Genomic DNA, 20,414 nt, shown 5'->3' with positions numbered 1-20,414 from the left:
CTTCCCGCCTCCCGCTTCCCGCGGCTGCGGCCGCCCGCGCCCTGACGGCCACGGCATGCGTATTCCCGTAGACCCGAGCACCAGCCGCCGCTTCACTCCCCCCTCCACGGCCTTCCCCTGCGGCGGCGGCGGCGGCGGCAAGATGGGCGACAACAGCGGCGCTCTGAGCGCGCAGGCGGCGGGCCCCGGCGGCCGCGCCCGGCCCGAGGTACGCTCGATGGTGGACGTGCTGGCGGACCACGCGGGAGAGCTCGTGCGCACCGACAGCCCCAACTTCCTCTGCTCGGTGCTACCCTCGCATTGGCGCTGCAACAAGACGCTACCGGTCGCCTTCAAGGTGAGTGTGGGGCCTCTGGCCGGACGACACCGGTGGGAGAGAGGATGGCTCCAGGGTCCCAGCTGCAGGATCCCCGGGCTGGAGGACGTGGAGGGGCTCAGGGAGTCTCGGCTGCAGGAACCCCAGACCCGGGAGGACAGGGGAGCCTTCGGGTGTCACGGCAGCAGGACCCCCGAGCCAAAGGACACCGGGTGCTCCGTGGTTCCGGCTGCTGGATCCCCGGGTTGGAGAACATGAGGGGTTCCGAGAGTCCGGGCTGCAAGAATCCCAGACCCGGGAGGATACGGGAGCCTTCGGGTGTCACGGCAGCAGGACCCCCGGGCAGTAGGACGCATGATGTTCCGGGGTCCCTGCTGCAGGATCCCGGGCTGGAGGAAATAGGGGGTCCAGAAGTCGCGGCTGCAGGAACCCCAGTGCGGCAGCGCCCCCCCCCCGTCCGAAGGACACGGGGTACTCTGGCGCCCTGCAGCAGGAACCTAGGGCCGGGGAGAGCAGGGAAGACACCTAAGCGCAGCGGCCTCAGTGCGCTCAGGACACAGAGGACTAGGACGCTCCCTCTCGGGTGCACCAATTGCTTGGAGGAGCTCTACTTCTCTCCCCCGGCCTTCCCGGACCCTGCGTGGAGACAGTCATGTAGAAATCTGAGGATCAGGCTTCCAGATCCCTCCGGCATACCCTAACCGGCCACCGGGAAAAGGATCTCTCCAGCAGCGAGAGGGCCCCCGGAGGTGTCTGGTGTGGAGGGTGAAAAGGGCCTGGCCTCCCCCGGCGTTGCTGCGCCTCCTGCGCCGCAGCAGAAACACTTCCTGCCCACATTCTGGCGTCTGAAATTTTGCACCGGGCGACCCTAGGCCGGTATGCCGGGCACCGCACCCTAAAGTGCCGTCTCCCGCATAACTCTGCACGCCAATTGACAGGCTGAGATTGAAGGGTGCCTCCATCCTTGGTATCCCCCGGTCATCCAGAGATTTTTTTTTTTTTTCAACTATGCCAGGGAGTAGGCAATTGTTTCATTTTCTTTCTTAATTTTTTTTAAAGGGGGGCAGTCAGATGAAACGAAAACGCCTTGGTTTTCCCCTAAACCTCTCGCAGCTGCCGCGAGAAAAGGGCAGGGCAGGAAGGGCCGGTGGCTGGGGAGGTTGTGGTGCCCGAGGTGCCTGGAAACGCTGGCTTCTTGCAGCTGAGACCCTCCTTGCTCCCATTAAGAAGACTTCACTTTGGAAAGAGAGAGAAGTGGGGGGGAACACTAGTGGTCTTTGAGATCTCTCGGGTGACATCTTAAAATACCAGCGGGAGAAATCTCTCCGGGAGGAGGGGAGGAGGCCCCGTGTGACTATAATCGTCAGATCGGAGGTTTTACTGTCACTTGGAGCTTAAAAGGAATCTTTGAAATTAAAAGAAGACAGGATGTTGACAGGAAATCTGGCCTTTTTAATCAGACCCCAAACATTTTCTCCTTGAAATTTTTACCATCTGGATTCCCAGTGCCTGCACGCGGCAGCCACGTTTAAATGGCTGTGACTCTGTTTAAAGTCTGGTTCCTTTACAAAAGGCATCTCTGCCTTTTGGTGCTCCTTGGGTGGGGGGTGGAAGAGATGATATTTAAAGGGGCATCTCCACCCACCCAGCAATTCCCAGCAGGTGCACCCTCCAGTCATGGAAACCACCCTCTCCTTTTACTGGGGTTTTCTGGATCACCTTGCAGAACAGCAGTTTGCATTTTTCTCTGCATAACGAATTCAGGCTCCACTGAGGCCAATAAACTAGTCCCGGTCCACATTGCAGGGCCAAATTTCATACCCCAAATAGCTCCTGTGTGAACTGAGAGCAAGGAGCAGGCCTGTTATGATTATTGCTGATTCTCTTTTTGATGGTGGACTCCACTGCTGAGAGCACATTGACTGTGCTGACTGACAGCCCTCGCTTAGGCTTAATTGAATAATAAAAAGGGGATGATTTCTTGGGGCCCCCGTTAATCATTTTACATAGGATGTGGGTATGAAGGTAGAGATTCCATTGCCTCCTTTTGCTCTGTTTGAGAAAGGTCTACTTTGTTTAGCCTCTTCCACTCCAGCATTTGAGAAATCCGCAGTGCGCTTGGGACCTAGGGGAGCTGGCCAGCCATGAGCCTCTCCCCCCATTCCCCCAGCTTTCTCAGGCCTTTTAAGCCGTCTTTCCTCCTGCGGTGTCCTCAGGTGGTGGCACTGGGGGATGTGCCAGACGGAACCGTGGTGACCGTGATGGCAGGCAATGATGAGAATTACTCCGCTGAGCTGCGCAATGCCTCTGCTGTCATGAAGAACCAAGTGGCCAGATTCAATGACCTTCGCTTCGTGGGCCGCAGTGGGCGAGGTGAGCAGGAGGGACACTGGGGTGGCGAAGGTGGAGGGAAGAAGCTGAGAGAGGCTTCAGGGTCCCAGAAGCAGATCTCAGGTCCAGCTCTGTGAAACAGCAGCTCAGCACCCCATAGGCGCTTCAGAGCCCTTTGATGTGATTGTTTTCTCCCTGCTTCCAGGGTTTACCAATTCCTAAAGCCTCCCTCACTGCCCTTTCTCTGTCAGCATCTCTGGTTTCTCGAAAGATGCTGGGAGAAGTCCTACCAGCACAAGCTCAAAAAGAGTGTTGGAAGTCTTTTGGCTGGGGACTTAGTAGATGGGGCCCAGGCACTCCAGCCATTCTCCCAAGGGGCAGAAAGGCCTGCAGTGCCCCCACCCCCAGGGTAGAGTTTCCCCTGCACTTTGAGCCCTAAGGTGCTTTCAAGAGATTAAAGAATGCTAGATAGGATACTGAATGCTGGGTAGTGAGGTTTAAAGGCTGCCATCTCTGCCCCAGGCTCAAGCTGGCCTCCTTGCCAGTCTGATCTACCTTTGGCAGTGGCAGGAAGACAGGATCAGACGCCACAGTGGCTACTGTCCTGGGCTGTTGAGTGGGAGGCTGCTGGGACCTGAAACCCGTCATCATGTAACTCTGGGGTAGAGGAGCTCTAGCAACCATGCCCTGGGGAGATGGGGACTTGCAGGTCTGCTGGCCCTTTAACACTAGCCTGCCGTGTAGTGACTAACTTGAAGTGGCTGAGTGGTCCCTTCAGGAGCCCCGTGGAGTTAGGAAATGAGCCTGGCTGTCACGGGCTGGGGCAAAATCGTATTTTTCAGCACCAATAAACGGTTTTCTCAAGGTTCAAGTTCCCTGGGAGCCGCCAGCCCACTCTCATCGGGCATTTGGGCACCATTTTGCCCTCTGTAGCCCTTCAGTGTATACATACAAATGTCAAACATATTTTGACTTTTCACCATTAATTAAAACCAGGGCATTATTTGCATGTAATAACTGTTTACTTGTTACTTTTTGTGAAACTGAAATAGTTTACATTCTTTCAAACATTTCCTGTTCCTGTTGGCTCCCTTCCTCGCTCACAGATTTCTTTCAAACGTTGCCCTTAACTGGTTGCAGGTTGATGGATGGAAAATGTTTGCTTTTATGAATTAAGCGTTCATTTGCTGCTCCTAATTAGTCTCCAAGCCCCGTTCGTTCGTCATCCCCAATCTCCGAGCCCTTTGCAACTTAATCCCAGCCCTGGCCTTGGGTGGGGGGTCACTGGTGCAGGTTGGTTGCAGGCAGGTGAGACTGGTCCAGGTTGGAGGGGGGCATTACAGTTTCTGCCCCTACAGAGGGTAGAACGTGAGGTGGATTGAGGGAAATTGTTCCCTTCTCTTTCCACCCTGTTTCCTCTCCGGGAAGGGGACAGGAAGAGAGAAGAAGTCTTGATTCTCTGTCTACACATTTAGAATTAGTCTTACTTTACTTACTTTGAGACAGTTTCACTGTGTAACTTAGACCAGCCTGGAACTTGTTATGTAGCCGAGGTTAACTTCTGATTTTCAGTCCTTCTGCCTCAGCCTCTGGAATGTCAGGACTGTAGGCATGTGCTACCACACCCAGCCCACAAATGATTTCTTAGTGACTTTCACTCCCCTCGAACCCAAGCCCATGTCCTGAAGGCCCACCAGGAGGGAGCCAGGCTTCCAAAATGTCACCGGTAACTATACATCCTTACAGCTTTTGAGGCTGAGGCTGGGGTGGTGGCTCCTCTGGAGGTGATTTATAAACGGTTCTCACATCCAAACTCCCACCAGCCTCAGTGATTGTAGGAGGCAGGAGGAAGCCCAAGTAGGCATTCCCATGTTCGTGGAACTCTGGACCAAGTACTCAGGACTTAGAGACTCTTGGTCTTCCAGTGTGAGCTCTAGAGCAACTCACCAGAGTCTGAGTCCTAGCCCAGCTAGGGACTTATTTGATGACATCAGGCAACTGGCTTAACCTCTCTGTGCCTCAGTTTCCTCATCTGTGAAATGGGGATGATAATGGTACCACTTTATGAGATTTGTGGTGAATTAAGGAAATTGATGCAAGTTCTCACATATCGAGAGCTGGGTACAAGGTAGGATTTTGTACTTGAAATGCTTGGTACCCAAGGAGCCTTTGAGGTCCCTTTGAGTGGTGACAGTCACTGATTCTCTGATTGCAGTGTGGTTTGGGCGGGGGTGGGGGAAACCCAGAAGGTGTGAGTTGTTGAGTGGGAGAGGTAGAGGTGCTAGAGTGAGGAAGGTGGGTGCAGGGGTCTAGGGTGCTTGTTGGCTGCACCTCTGCTGTGCCAGTCTCTGCAATTGGGAAATTCCCTCCTGAGGACACACCTGTGATTGACAGAGAACCTGGGCCAATTTAGGTGAGGACAGGGTGAGGTTTAGAACCCCAGATCCAAGAAAACGAAAAAGGAAGTCGAACCCAAGATTCTTCCCTGGTTCTTTAATGCCTGCCAGGACTAAGAATCCAGGGAGAAATTTCTGTGTATTTGATATTTTTACACCTTGCTTCTGTCTAAATTCCAGAAAGATCACATTCCCCAAAAGCCATGCACATCTCCCCAGAGCTCCCATGATAAGGTTACAGATGTGAACCAAGGACAAGAAAGGAAAGCCAGCCTGCCATGTGCCCCTGCCAGCCACACTCCCCGTTCCTGCAGTAGCCACCTGAGTCCCCAAATCTGTGTCAGCCCCTAGCTGTAAATGGTAAGAAAAGGAAAGTCATTCATGACAGATACAGATTTGAATATGCACATGTCAGGAGAGACTGCACCTCTCCAAGGTGGGCAGTGCCTTCTGTGTAGAAGACCCTGGATGCTGAGCTTACAGGACTCAAAGAGCAAATGAGGCCAAGCTGTCCGTGTCAGAATTTGCTGAAGATGTGTAAATACTCAGTAATGTAGTGAACAGGGTTTGATTGGTTTTTTTGTTTTGCTTTTTTGTGGTGCTAGATAGCCTGGACTTCATTTGTACTAGGCAAGTGGTCTACCACTAATCTATATCCCCAGACCCCCAAATGGAAATAAAACAAAACCCCACCTTTCCTTTTGAAAAATTAAATAGCTATTAAAAGAGAAATAAATGTTTTAATTTAGATAAGACTGAGTTAAGTTTGTGGCTCAGTTTGTTTGTTTTGATTTGTTTTCTGTTTTGTTTTTTTGGTCTTTTTGAGACAGGGTCTCCCTGTAGCCCCAGCTGGCCTGGAACTCACTATGTAGACCAGGCTGACCTCAAGCTCACAGAGATCCACCTGCCTCTGCCTCCTGAGTTCTGGGATTAAAGGTGTGCCACCACACCTGCCTATACAGCTCAGTTTGTTTTTTGTTTTTATAAACTTTTTAAAAATTTTATTTATTATTTTTATTTTATGTGTATGTGTGTATTGCCTGCATGTAGGTAAGTGCACCCGTGTCGTGCAATGCCTGTGGAGGTCAGAAGAGGCTGTCAGATCCCCTGGGACTGGAGTTACAGACAGTTGTTTGTTGTCATGTGGGTGCTGGGATTCGAACCCAGGTCCTCTGCAAGAACAACCAGTGTTCTTGACCACTGAGCCATCTCTCCAGCCCCGGCTCAGTTTTTTTAAGCAAGTTTCCCCCTCCTTGGAAAAATTGTTTCTGGCCCTACGCAGTACTGAGCCTGTGCACCCACACACTTTCACCCATCCACACCTGCACACACTCACATGTGCATACATCTACCTCTAAGTACCATTTCCCACCCCCAACCCTTCACTGACCAGCTACCACTACACATCCCCAGATTATGCTCTAGGAAGTAGCCACTGACCTAGGCATGGGTGAGCTGCTTAGGCACCTGGACTGTCATTAATTGGTTAAGAAGGGGCAGAGGCCTGTAGAGAAAGACTTGAGAGCTATAGGTGCTTTCGGGGCCACTAGAGGGAGAGGGAGATAGATGGTGTTTTGCCTAGGCTGAGAAAGGTTGTGGAACAGAGGTACTGGCAATACTAGGCAGCTCCATGCTGCCTGGCCCACCTGAGCTCTCTGACTTGTTATGGCCCTAGAGAACATCTGTTTCACACACTTGAACAGGACATTCGTCCCGACCCCAGCCAGGGCCAGCCTTTGAAGATCCTTGATTGCAACCCCGAGCCTGGCCCTTGCATAGCTGCTGGGCTTCTGTGGGGCCACACACCTCCTGCACCTTCTCAACTTCCTGCTCCGAAAGAAAGATGAGAGAGACAGAGAGAGACAGAGAGAAGACTTGGGCACAGCCAGGGGGAAATGGGGGCAGTGGGAGCAGCTTTTCCCACCTGTGGTTCTCAGGGTCCCTGCCCCTCTCCTCCTGCTCCTAGGCCCCAACTCCACTGTCCTCCTGACTTTCCTCTCTGTGGATAGCTGGGGAGGGAGGAAGCTGTTGAGGTATGCTAGTGACCTCAGGGGTGGCCTGTGGTTTGTTCCCCAGAGGGTGGGGGAGAGAAAGGGGAGTGGTTGCTCCTTCCATAGGAACAGGTCTCTAGTTGTGGAGAGCTGGGAGAGCTGTAGCAGGTTCCAGCCTGTCTGGGTCCTGCTTGGATCCTGTGTAAGCTGTCAACCACGGCCCCTCTGTGAACCTCAGCCTTCTTATCTGGAAAATGGTATCATATTTAAAGTGGGTTTATTTGGTATCTACCATGTACCAGATACCATCCTGGGAGCTGGGGACACAGGGAATGAGGCAGAACTTCAGTCCAGGAGAGGGAGAGAAAATCAGTCAGTAGGATTCCAAAGTGAACTATATAAGGAACTTCATGCAGGTTCTAGGGTGGAAGGCCTAGGGGTGTAGGAAAAAAACACCCAGGGATGGCAGTAGCAAAAAGCTGCCTTCAGACTGCAGAGTGCATGGGGATCATCCAGGTGCACTGATGCTCTGTGGAATGGATTCAGTAGCAAGCTCTAGCCGCGGGTCTGATGACGACCATAGTGTTGACTCTAGGATGAGCATCAAGGATCTTCAGAGCAACCTGCAAGGGCTGTAACATGATCTGTAAATGTCTGTGCAGCCTGTTGATGTGACAAGGTCACAGGTACTGTCGGTAACACCTCTGTGGCTTGTGGCCTGCACTCTAGCTTGAGAGAAGCTGTTCTAGTTAAAGGTTGGGGACAATACTCTTGCAATTTTTCCCATCCCAGATCCCCAGCCTGCTCCATGTTAGGAAGGGTCACCCACAGAGGCCAAGTTAAAAAATGCCCACTTTAGCCAGGCAGAGTGGCATATGCCTCTGATCCCAGTACTCAGGACTCAGAAGTAGGTGGATCTTTGTGAGTTGGAGGCCAGCCTGGTCTACATACTGAGTTCCAGACCTGCCAGGGCTATGTGGGGCAACCCTGTCTGGTGGGAGGGGCTATTTGTTTGGGGTTTTTTGAAGGGGAGGGTGCTGGGGATGGAAGCCAGGGCTTAAAGTATGCTAGGCCAGCACCCTACCACTGAGTCATCCCCCAGCCCCTGAAATGACACCTTTACCAGGGAAAGCACTCACTGTGAAGGTGACTTTTCAGTACAGACCTGGTCCTCAAGGCAGGGAGTCCTGACAATTGGGGCTCTGATGTAAGCCTGAACCCTCCACCTCCTGTGGCCCCAAAGCTCAGTCCCTCTCCCCCTAGTGCCTGACGGGTTGCAGAGAGAGGAGTGTCCCCAAGGGGCTGGAAGGAGGGAGTCTGGGCCACCTGCCCTGTGCTTTCTCAGACTCTCAGCACTTTCTTTTTCCAGAAATGGAGCAAATGGCTCTCTGGCCCCAGGATGAAGGGCAGGCTGGCTCTTCTGCCTTGGGGCTTCAGAGCCGGTTTCCTTAGGGTCTTTGTCCTGGCCCCTGGCTGGCTGTCTCAGGAGCCATCTTCCAGAAAAGGGCCCCCTTCCCAGGTGCCAGGTCCAGTGGTACTCAGAAGTCCTAGGGTTTGGGGGTTCAACCACCTGTCTGGCTTAGGCATGCCTCTACTGTTTGAGGGGCTAGGGTTTTCAGTTGAGCGAAGAGAACCATAATGTCATCTCTGCCTTCTTCTGCAATGGGGCTGTGGAAACCAGTGCACTCCTTGGAGCACTATTGACAGGGCCCCAGATCAGCTGCTCAAGCAGCCTCTGGGGACACTCTGAGGGGCACAGGTGTCTGGACTTGGGCTGCTCACAGGGAGTGCCCAGGCCTGAACTGAATCCAGAAACAGAACAGGGTAGGAGAAATCTGATTTGGGTATCAGTGGAGTTCTCCTTCACCCCAGTCCTTGATATTAAATGGTAACGATGCTGGTCTAGACCATGGAGACACAGGCACAGACTCAAAGCTCTGGATACAGCCCAGTGTACGGGGTAACAGAATGGCTCACTAAGGTGCTGGAAAAACAGGCTGCCCTTTGGAAACCCCTCACCTTAGACCTGGCCAGCCAGTCAGAGCCTTCACTGAAGAAAGTCCCTGTTGAAAGTGGACCTACAGGAAAGGAGTCCTACAGAAGCCATCGGTGAGAAACTCAACTGACAGTGAAAAATGGCTGGAGTTAGAAAGTGACCTGGTGACCACCACCCAGTGAGTCCATAGGAAGGTAGGAGCAGGCCTCAGATGCAGCCGTTTTCAGAAGGCCCCTCAGGCCTCAACAGGAAAATCTCAGAGAACACAAGGCGGTGACGTGTGCCGGATTATGACGGATAGTGACCAGAGAAAAAGTTTCAGTCTCACTAATAATAAAAGAAAGACAAACAAAATCAAGAGAGATTAGAGATCTTCCACCATGATAGAAGCAGTCGTTGGGCTGGTGACACCAGGGTGATGCATTTGGTCTCACACCTCTCTTGAGGCAATATGTGTCCCCAGAGAGTCACATGGCCCCCACAGACTCATCCCGGGCCACTTCTTGGAATCTACTGGGAGGAAGTCAGGAGAGATGCAGACAGAGTTTTTGAGACATGGAACGTCATTTCCGTTTTATTTTACATGATTTTAAAAAAGTATTATTTAAAAATTTTTCCCCTCTCAGGAATTTTGAATGGAGACTTTGGAGCCAAATGTCTATCTAAAAATAGAACAGGGTTCTGGAAATAACAGTTGTGTCTACAAACGAAACGTCTACAGCTCCCCCCACCTGCAGCTTGGGCTTGCGCACAGCAGCGAGAAATTAGCGATGAGTGTGAGAAGGTGGATGAATCAAAGCTGTCTCTTCCGCCAGGGGAATATTTAGCAGTCATTAAAAAGTGAAGTTTATGGAGAACTTTTAATGCCACAGGGAAGTGTTTTTGATGTAATGTTAAAAGAAAAAAAAAGCACTGCAACTGTGTAAATATGCATATGACACCAAGAAGGTTGGGACAGAAAACCTCAAATAGTGATGGTTGTTATCTCTGCCAGTGGAACTGGGGCAGTGAGGGAGGACCTTTTTCTAGTATGTTCTATGTTCTCAATTGTTTTTTTCAAAGATCGCTAATTACTTTTAGAAAAAAATAACACCCATCCACAGCCCCCACCCCAAAATCACATGGGCCCCTGAAAGAGACAGAACAAGAATTTTAAAAAAAAGTTACAAAGAAGGGAGGGAGCAAACCAGGAGGACTGTGTGTGGTAGAGAGGTAACAGCTCGGGCCGGATCCCCAGGGGCGTTGAATGCAAAGCCTTGTACTTTGAATTCCCCTCTGTCTTCTGTCTGGTTTCAAAGGGTCTAAAGTAAGGGGCTCTGGCAGTGGGGTACAGATGGGAAGCCAGGGGGGCTTCAGAAGTGCCTGACACCAAATCCTGCCTTGATTCCTCAGGAAAGAGTTTCACACTCACCATCACCGTGTTCACCAACCCCACCCAAGTGGCCACCTACCACCGAGCCATCAAGGTCACTGTAGACGGACCCCGGGAGCCCCGACGTAAGTGCCATTGAGCCCTGGCTAGGGCAGAGGGTCCAGGTGGGGTTGGGAGGTGGGAGAAGGGCAGCAGTGAGACCAGACCTGTGGCTTTGGGTCCTCTAAGCATTCACAAGGTCTCAGTCCTAAACCCTCTGGGCGCAGCCACAGACTATGAGGGGTCAACCAAGAGGCCAGGAAAGGGCAGCACAGCCAGCTGGGTGAGCCCCTCTAGGACTACCTGGGAAGGGGACAAAGAAAGGAAGATGCTTTCAACACAATGGGTGAGGCATCTGGGATGGAGCTTAGGTCTGTTGGCTCTGCAAGCCAGCTTCCTCTGCAGTGGCTAAAGGATGGGAAGAGGCGGCCATTCAGATAAGAGCTGGTTCCCTGTGTCATGATCTTGCAACCCCACCCCCCAGACCTTAGAAACCTTGGATCTTAGCATGTGACTTGCTCAAGTCACAGAAAGTGGGCACACTAGCTCCAGGAGCCCTACAGATGAAATTGGAATGTCAACCAAGTCTGCAGTGTGTACTGAGCAGCGACTGTTGCTGAGTCCCAGTCTATCAATGGGCGTGCCTCTTGTGCCTCTGGAGCTTATACATTAGGAAGGTTGGGGAAGCACAGACTGGGCGAAGAGTGAGGTGACCCAACAGGCTCCAGCTGCAAAGCCCAGGGAGCTGGCCTCCCCCTCGCATTATAAGAAGGATCCTTTGAGGCTGAGAAAACCTTCCATACTTAACACTGTACTGGCTTGTCATGACAGCTGAATCAAAGGGTCACTATGCTCCAGAGAGGCGATGGCACGAGCCTGGTGACTGGGTGCTCATGGGGACCTTGCCTTGTGCCAGTGGTGGTATGCTCCTGCCTTAGACTTCTGTTCAGGCTTGCAGGGCAGGAGGGCAGTGCCCAAATGAAGACTCGGAAGAGCAATGTGGCTGTACCCACATTGGCGAGGGACACCAAGGCCCTGGAGTCAGACCTGGCTCCCCATCCAGCCACTGCAGTAGGTGGCACTTCAGATGGGCCCAGAGCTGGACCAGTGGCCCTGGGGATGTCCTCTCTATTGCTCCAGAGTTACCTCTTCCCATGCCCTGAGCTCCTACATGTCGCTGCTGTCATCAGCTCCCAGCCAGCACAGGTGTGGACAGGTTTGTGCCCATGGCCTTAGGTCTTATAACCCCTGGGCTATTCATGTCTCCTATCTGGCCTCAGTTTTGTCATCTGTGAACTGGATCGGCTAGCACAGAAATCTTGAAGTGGTGGATATGAACCTCCCTCTCCCCTCTCCCCCTATGTCCAGAGAGCAGATTTTATGGCTGTAGGACTTGGGTGAGTCACTTCCATGCCTCATTTTTCTTGACTGAAAAATGGATTCATACAAGCAGTTATCTGGGGGTGCTGTTGTGCAGAGGCAATGGGTTCATCTGTGTGAGCACTTGGGTGCAGGTACACAGTCGCCTCAACCAGGAATGCTGTGCACTGTGTATCTCCTCCATGAAGGGGCCGGATGCGTTCTCCTGCCTGTAGCTCAGGGACAAATGGCTTTGATGGGTGGAAAGGCCTCTTAACCCCTAGGTCTCTGCTGTTCTATTCTCTCTGGTCCTCACATCTCCCCCTGCCACCCTCATCAGTGGGTGTTAAGCTTCCCCCAGGAGCAGCAGGATGCCTGCAGGAAATTTCGTTGAAGGGGTCACAGGGCTGTTCCTTGTCCCACAGTGGGCTCAGTGTAAGGATACAGTGTTTAGAGGTGCTCCAGGGGCACATGCACAGTGGGGCTGGGGACTGGATAGAAGGCCCCAAGGGACCAGGCAATGCTTGGAGGTGCCTAGAGCCCTGTGTTCACCTGCCACCTGGTGCTTCTTGAAACTCCTCAATGGGCATAGTGGCTCAGGCTGCCCAGGGGAGGCCCCATTGAGTCCTTTGCCTGATTTCTCCTGGATTTCCCCACCACACCATAGATGGCCCTTTCTGGGATGAGCTGGCAGGGATGGAGGCAGAACAGGAAGAGGCAGCTAGGATATAAGCTGGGACTGCTGTGTGACATAAGGCACATAGTAATCCTCTCTGAGCTCTGGCAGGGCCAGATTGGCAGTTTTGTTCAATGACATCTTAGCAGAAGCTCATTTTTGGAACACAGCAGAGGGGAGAGGGAGCCATTCTTTAGGGGCCCCCATCCTTGAGGCCAGCTTGCTTCAGCCTGTGCCTACCTTGCCCAAGATCTGGTTTCCAGTACCCTAGGCTCTAGCCCCAACATGCCAATCAGTCTGGGGCATTAGACAAATCCTTCCTCATTGCTGTTTCCCCATGTAGGAGAGAAGAGGCCAGCCCCCCACCCCCAGCCCCCACAGCCAATGGTCCCTGAGTGGTCTTGTGTGTGCAGCCCTGTACCCTCTGTCCATGAACTGACCCCTCAGTTCCTCCCAACCCAGAGAGGTAAGGCCATTTCCTGAAGCAACCTTCTAAGCTGTCCCAGCTTCCCACTGGGGCACAGGCAGGTGGATGTGGGATGTTTGTGGACTCATGAGGTCCCTGACTTTCCTGCATTAGCCCACAGGAAATGCTACAGCCCTGGGACCTCACCAGCCCCCATCTCACAAACTTCTGCTCTTCCCTGCTCTGCTCCCTGATCAGAGGAGGCCAGAGCCTCTGGCCAGGGAGGACTAACTGGTCCAGAGTCCGAAGCGAAGCAGGAGCCTACATCCCTGAGACCTGGCTGTGGCTTCTGTGGCCAGGTCATTTCCCTCTGGTGCCCTGCGGAGCGTGCCCAACCTGCAGCCGGGTGGCCAGCTGGGGCTGAGGCTGGCTCCGTGACTTCCTGCCTGTGTGGCCTTGGTTTCTGAGGTTCTCACTGCTGATGTCCCTCCCAGTCACTGGGGACTGGTTCAAACGCAGGCTGCTGAGCTGGATCCAGGACTGGGGTAGGAGGCAGTGCAGGGCCTGGCCATGTTGGTGGTGACTGCAGTTTGAGAACAGCTAACTCCATCTACCAGGCTCAGCAGGTGCTGGTACTAAGAGGGTGGGACCCAACTTCCTGGCCCTTCAGGAGACAGAGGGTGTGGCTGGCAGCTTCTTCCCTAAATGCACACACAGTATTTTCCCAGCCACCTGCCATACCTCAGACACTGTTCCATGTGTTAGAGACACCACCCTGAACCCAACCCGCTGGGTTCCCACCCTCCTGGGTCTCCAATTCCAGAAGAGAAAAAGGGAAATAAGCTTTACAGTGACCACAGCCTTGAAGGCCTGGCTGAATCTGGACAGTGACTCTCCTTTCTGTACTGCACCTTATTCCCCATTCACCCCACTCCTGATGCTGGCTTCTTGCCAGGCACACTCCTGCCCCAGGGCCTTTGCACGGCCGTTCCCCTACCAGAGATATGCCTCCACACTAGACTCCATGTTCTACCACACCAGGGATTCTTTTATTTTGTCAGACACTTGTTCCCTGCCCTGAAGATGCCAACTTAGTACTCCATAAATAGCTCAGGAATAAGTTAAGTAAATAAGTAATCTGTTCATTTCAGCAAAGCTGGGAGGAGACTGGAACAGGCAGAGGGCAGGCAGTTGAGTGGGGTAGTGAGGCTTCCTGATGAGTTTCAGGCCTGAAGGAGATAAGCCAACAGCAGTGTGGCCTCTGAGGACCTAGTATGGGCAGAAAGAGTGACCTTGGTGTGAGGAGGCTGAAGAAGGGTGCCCAGGTTCGGTACCCTAGAGCCCCATTGCCTGGAAGCACCCCAAGTTAGGGAAGTCCTAGTAGAGAGCCCACTCAGAGGAAAGGAAGGAGTTAACCTCAGACCTCCCTGACTCCCCTAATCAGGCCCAGGCCTAGAAGCCCCAGTTGCAGCCCTTGAGTCTGCTGCCTCCCTGCAGCTGGCCTCCTGCCAGCCAGCTTCCTTGCCCAGCCACCACAGGTTTTCATCTGCTCACAGGGGGCCAATTCACGGCAGACCACCCCAGGCTGACACCGGCCTGCCATCCAAGTGCTATTCCAATCTGGTGTAAATCTCCTGACAGGCCCCAGAGCAAGCAGCGGGCATACAGTGGCCACTGTGTATGGGTCACAGAGCAGCATGCTGGCAGAAAGGCTGCTGAGACGTTTCAGACCTGCCCAGGGCTGGTAGCTGGGGCTCCCCTTGTTCCCAGGGCCCTGCCTGGCTGTACTTCTCCCCAATCCTGCCTCCTCCTGCCCAGTTAAGGCCAGACATGGAAGCTGGCCTCTTGCCAGCCAGAGCCCAGCTCTTCCCTTTTGGAGAAGCTCTGTGAGCTTGTCAGCCCATTCCTGGCTGAATCTTACCTGTGACCTTGGCTTTGTGACTTCCCTTCCCATCTGTGAAATTGATGGGGGGGGGGGCAATGGGAGAGAGGGTTGTGATACTTGTTCTGTGTGTGGCTATTTGGCCTGCTTGTCAGCCCTGGTGGGAGGCTGGGGCTAGCCCTGGTAAGTGCTTGACTCCCCTACAGTGCCAGGCACCTGACAGGTGGTGGGACCTGTGCAGCAAGCCTGGCTGCTGATGGTAAGGGAGACTCAACTGGCTGTGTAATGTGGCCCTGGGGAGGGGAGTCACACAGCCCAAAGACATTGACCTTTGCCACATGCCTATGAGGTCCCCTATGGCTTAGCTATGTTGGATGGGAGCAGTTGACCCAAGAGTGGGAGGCAGATCAGAGAAGGTGCTGACACCTCCCCTGAAGGCCAGAGCCTTCGAGTTGCATACTTCAAAAAACGTGCCTTCACCCTTGGAGTAGGGAGCAAGGGGGCTCTGAGCTTTCAGTCCCCACTCTACAGAAGAGACAGTGAATGTCTGAAGGGGTTCAGTAACTTTTCCAAGACCACCTCTGGGTAATAGCTTCCTGTAATAGGCCCTGGGATGGGTAGGCTGAGATCTGTTTTATCACAAGTGGAGTCCTGGGCACTCATCAAGGTTGTTGGGGGCAGTGATCAGAACCCCCTGCTGGCCAGGCAAGGCCCCCACAGGCCATGAGGCCCTTCCCCAGGCATCATCTTCTTCTTCCCACTGAGGACTCTACTTTGACAAACTCATAACCAGCCCATCTACCCCTGGGGCATCACACAGGATGATAACCATTTTACAGATGCGGAGACTAAGGCCCAGAGAAGAGGGACTGGGGCTGCAGTAGTGTAACTCAATCTTGAGCTTCAGAATAAGGCAGGGCCCTGCTGGGGTCCACTGAAATCCTGTTGTCTTCCTCTGCCCAGGCTCCTCCCCATAGATCTGTAGAGTGCCCTGGGGTGGGCCCTAACACCATGTCACACCCTGAGTTTCACAGCTAGGGCCCTTCCTGAGATCAGCTCTGGGGACAGCTGCCTCCTATGAGCTGTCAGCCCAGCAGGGACAATCCCCAGACTCAATGTGTCCCACCTGTAGAGCAGGAATATGTCCTCATGGGGAGACTGCAAGGGAAGCAGGAGTGTGAGGGTTGTGTGCCTCGAGACACTGCTGTGGAAAAAGCGCCCTGCCTTACTGGCAGATGCTGAGCAGGACAGAGGGTACTAGGGAGCTGGACCAGCAGCAGCAAGAGGCCAAGGCTATCCAGAAGCTGGGGACTGGAGGCCAGCCCCACCAGCAGTGACTTCTGGAAATCTTAAATCAGTAATCCCCCAGGGAAGAGACTTCAGTGAGTCTCTTCTATCCTCATGGAGCACAGAAGGGCAAGGCCCCAGTGGCCAAGGGAACCAGACAGCCCCACGCTCTCAGGGTGGGAACAGAGATGAAAGACTCTTTTTCCTGTGGTCCATCTCTCTCCTCGGGTGCACGCACGCGCTTCCCTTCTGTTCTGCTCCCTGTGTGAGGGCCCCAGCCCTATGGCTCTGAGACTCTCTGGCGCCCTGGCCACGTGGGGTCAATGAGCTCTCCTCTGCCCCTCCTGGGCCATGTACAAGTCCTCTCCTCAGGGAGCCTGCCCTCCACCATGGAGAAGCACCAGCCGGCCACTCTGTCCCAGCTTGGTATAGCTTCAGGGCTGAGCAGTCTTCCCAGTCACCATCCTAATCTTGTCCTCTGTCTCATCCACGTCCCCCTGGGCACAAGCAGGGTACGAGTGACCCATGTGAGTGGTATGATAGGGATGTTACAGCCCAAGGTTGGGAGGAGTGTGATTAGTGAGGCCAAGGCTACACCCATCAGGCCCATCCTCAAACCCAGGCTGGCCCCGAGCCCCGCCCTGCTTCCGCTGGCCACAGGAACAGCTGTGAACACACAGTACACTGTATGACTCAGAACCAGGGGACGACACTGACAGGTCTAAGGTTTTACACCGGTGTTCATATAACCCCATTAGCTGCCTTAGAACTTGTGGTTCACTAAGACACCCAGATCCTCATACCCAAGCTGTGCCAGGTCAGTCTGTAGTCTCCCTTCAATCCGGCAGACTTCCTGCCTGTTGAGATTGCTGGGAATTCATGATCTCCAGCTCATCCACGCACCCCTGCCATCTCCAGGAACTTCGGGGCTGAGCCAGGAGCCCTGCCACAGCAGCTACCCCATCAGGACATGAAGAGATCAGCCAAGCATCCTCCATGAGGCACACACTGCCTGCCTCACCCGAGACTTGTCTGGCCACTGCATCTCGGAGTCTGCAGTGCTGGTCTCAGTCAAACTCGCCGCCAGATATGTTTTCTCCTGTTTCCTAGAGGCGTGTGGTGGTCACGGCTGCTGCCAGGCATCCCATTAGTCTCAACTGGCACCTCATGGGAGGACAACAGACTTCCCTGGCTATCAGTGCCTTGAAGAACTGAGTCTCAGGACCCCTGCTCCATTTCTGAGGCTCTTGAATATCCACTTGAACCTGTGCTAAACATGTATGAGGATTTGGGGGATCCATGGGTACCAGACTCTTTATGTCCCGATTTTGAAAGTCAGAAATCAGTCCTTCCAAGGTTCCCACTGGTCCCTCATCCCAACAGTGGTTAGCGGTCATCTCATGCTTTCCAGCTCTGGAATCACTTGTCCAGCCTCAGGCAGAACAGTGAAAAAATGACCTACCTTCTCTCTGTCAATCTGGAAAATGCCACATCACTCCAGACCCAAAGACTGAGGCAAACTTCTTCCCATGAGCTTGCTTCTTACACTTTCCTAAAGGGAGTCAGGTTTAGGAAACCTGGCCATCTTAGCTTGCTGTGTGTCCTCAGGCAAGCCTCCACGCTTCTCTGATCCATAGTCCTCCTTTGTACAGAGGCAATATGGGAGGCCAGAGATTGGATATTAGGCAGAGACACCAGACAGGAGGTGTGAGCCTGCAAGGGGCCAAAAGGAAACATTTGGAAACATGGTCCACCAGGAGAGGAATGAGAGGCGACTGCACATGCAGGGGACATGACAAGCAAGACCAAGGGACATGCAGTGGTATAGCTGTCCTTGTCACACTAGGTGAGCCCAAGAGGTCACGGGGAGGACCAGGAACCCTCCCATTTCAGAATTCACCATCCCTACTTCACAGATGAGGAAACTGAGCTCCCAAGAGGGTCACTCTAAAACAAAGTGGCAGAAGAGCACACCCAGGCCAAGGCCACTCTAGGAAGTTCCAGGAGTTTTCCCGTGTGTTCTCCAGATAACAGAACCAAAAAAGAGTCTGGGAATTGAAACTGGCCAGCTGGTCAGGATGCCCTGCTGACAAGGGGCTTTGGTGGCCAGAACTCACCTGATACTTTGACTTGGAAACTTGGCCTGTTGCTTGAGAAATAGAGGGCGAGTGATTGAGGATCGTGAGTGACACTTGGTATCACTCCAGAGGTGTCCCTTGGCCCTTAGCAGGCTGTGGAGGACAGGTTGCACAGCCACCCTGTGTGAGCCGTGTGGAGGGTGGTAGGGAGGGCTGGTATTGTCCTATATGACCTCTCTGCCAGATGCACTGGTACTCTGGCTCTGCTCCTGGGCAGGGAATGGAAGCCAGTATATCCTCAATGACTAAACCTCTGCCCTGAATCCTCTCTGAGGTCCAGAGGGAAGATGGCATGTGCGGGGGCCAGGCTGGCCAGAACCAGACAACCAGCTCTCCTTTCTGAGGCTTGTGCCCTCAGGGGTGGGTGAAGTGTAGGGACCTTCATGCTGGGTATAGAGGGTGGCAGCACCCTTGGGAGCTCTCCCCATCTCCTGTCTCCTGAACCACTCTTTTAGGCCTGTTGCCTCAGTTTCCCCTTCTGTCAAACCACGTTAGGAGGTTTAGGTAGTTCAGATTCTGAGGTCACAGTGTGCCCCCAGCAGAGCCCCAGGTATGATATAAGCATGGTTGTTCCTACTCAAATGCCCTGGAGAGAGGCCACCTGAGGTGGCACATAGACAATCTGAGAACTCCACAGAGGCCTAAAGTAGACATTAGTAAGAACTTCCCAGCAGGGCAAGGCATGGCAGTGACTGATGGGCTCCGTGTGCTCCACAGGGCACCGGCAAAAGCCAGAAGACCAGACCAAGTTTCCCGACCGCTTTGGAGACCTGCGCATGCGGGTGACACCAAGCACACCCAGCCCCCGAGCCTCAATCAGCACCACGAGCCACTTCAGCAGTCAGGCCCAGACTCCAATCCAAGGTATGGAAGCCTGTGGGAAGCAAGCAAGCAGGGGGTTGGGCGAGTCACCACCCACCCCAGGCCAAGTCCCTGGGGAAGATGGCCCTCCTGCTATTTGCTGCCTCTGGGGCAGCTGATAGAAACTGCAGTCTGCACTACTGTGCCAACTCTCTACAGGGCCTCCACTTTCTCATTCATTCGCTTGCTCAGTAGCTGTTCACTGACTCACATTGTGCCTGACTCCAGGAATCAGCACCAGCAGATGCGGTCATCCCTCCCCCAGAGCTCGCTGTTCCCTGGGGACATGAGGTTAAATCCTGCGGTGCCCACAGAACCACAGCCACCATGTCCCCACTGTGCACACACCCTTCTAGCCTCAGCCTTGTCTTGGTGAAGAGGGGTGAGTGGAGAGAACTCTTCCCAGGGCTGGGTGCTATTCACACCAGAAACTGTGAAGTTGGGTGCCGGCACTGCTTGGACTAGGTCTCCACCCAGAGACAGCTCCTGAATAGACAGCACTGGGGGTAGGGGCGGGCTCCACTGTGTGGTCCAGGCAACGGGCCCATAGGCAGGTCTCCCTGAGGCCCAGGACAGGTGTGTAGCCAGCCCACAGGAGCCCTTGTGAAGCTGGCTCAAGCCAGACAGGTGCAGATGCCAAGCCATAGAGATCAGAGGGCTAGCTGCCACCCTACATAGTGTCCATCCCCTCAGCTCACCCGTGTTGGCTTGGGTCCCACGTGGCAGATGAGTGAATTGAGGCTGCAGAGGGTTGAGGCCACTCGTAGGCCACACAGCCCTCCAATGGTCAGATACAAGGTCTCCCCATGGAGGACCAGAGTGGGTGGCAGGCTGGTACCCCTCTACCTCACCTTCTGCTCTCCTCCACGCTGGTCTCTGTGCAGGGAAACCTTGCCAGGTATATTACTGTGTGCTCTGGGCATGATGCACTGGCATGGCACCCTCCCACGGTGTGACAGGAAGCTGGCCCAAGGTGGGTATAGGCCCTAACCTTGGCCTGCCCGAGCCCACAGGCTTACAAATTTTAGACTCAGCTCATAAGTCCTGGGCCCTGCAGGTTTGTCTGTAGCCTCTAGACATGCCCTTCATCTGACTCATGCCCGCCCCTGCCCGGGAGCTTGTCCATTTCCCTGTCACCACAGGCTTGTGCCTGTGTAGCCTGGCTTAAAAAGGATGAGGTCTAGCCAGGAATACCCCAGCATCTAACAGGTTTCAACAGTGCCTCCTGTCTACCAGTCCCCATGAAAGAAAAGCCCACACCTGCCCTCCAGCAGTGAGGGGGTATAGTCTTGGGAATCTCTGCCCCCAGGATTCAGAAGCAGGCCTGCCCAGTCTCTCCTCAGATGTGGGCCTGATCTGGCCCG

At 53.8% G+C, this 20,414-nt stretch overlaps 1 protein-coding gene across 1 annotated transcript in view; it reads left to right on the top strand.

The window, feature by feature from the left end:
• Positions 1-20,414, top strand: part of Runx3 (RUNX family transcription factor 3) — a 58,435-nt gene that overhangs the window by 33,328 nt on the left and 4,693 nt on the right. Inside the window, exons 3-6 of the mRNA XM_008822292.3 lie at positions 72-337; positions 2,533-2,689; positions 10,423-10,527; positions 18,907-19,053. Coding sequence (XP_008820514.1) covers positions 72-337; positions 2,533-2,689; positions 10,423-10,527; positions 18,907-19,053 — 675 coding nt within the window. The remainder of the gene's footprint in view (positions 1-71; positions 338-2,532; positions 2,690-10,422; positions 10,528-18,906; positions 19,054-20,414) is intronic.

Source organism: Nannospalax galili, unplaced genomic scaffold, assembly GCF_000622305.1.
Source record: "Nannospalax galili isolate Female #2095 unplaced genomic scaffold, S.galili_v1.0 scaffold1428, whole genome shotgun sequence".
In the NCBI taxonomy this organism is placed as follows: Eukaryota; Metazoa; Chordata; class Mammalia; order Rodentia; family Spalacidae; genus Nannospalax; species Nannospalax galili.
The sequence above is the reverse complement of the archived record's forward strand: the minus strand, read 5'-3'. Positions and strand labels throughout refer to the sequence as shown.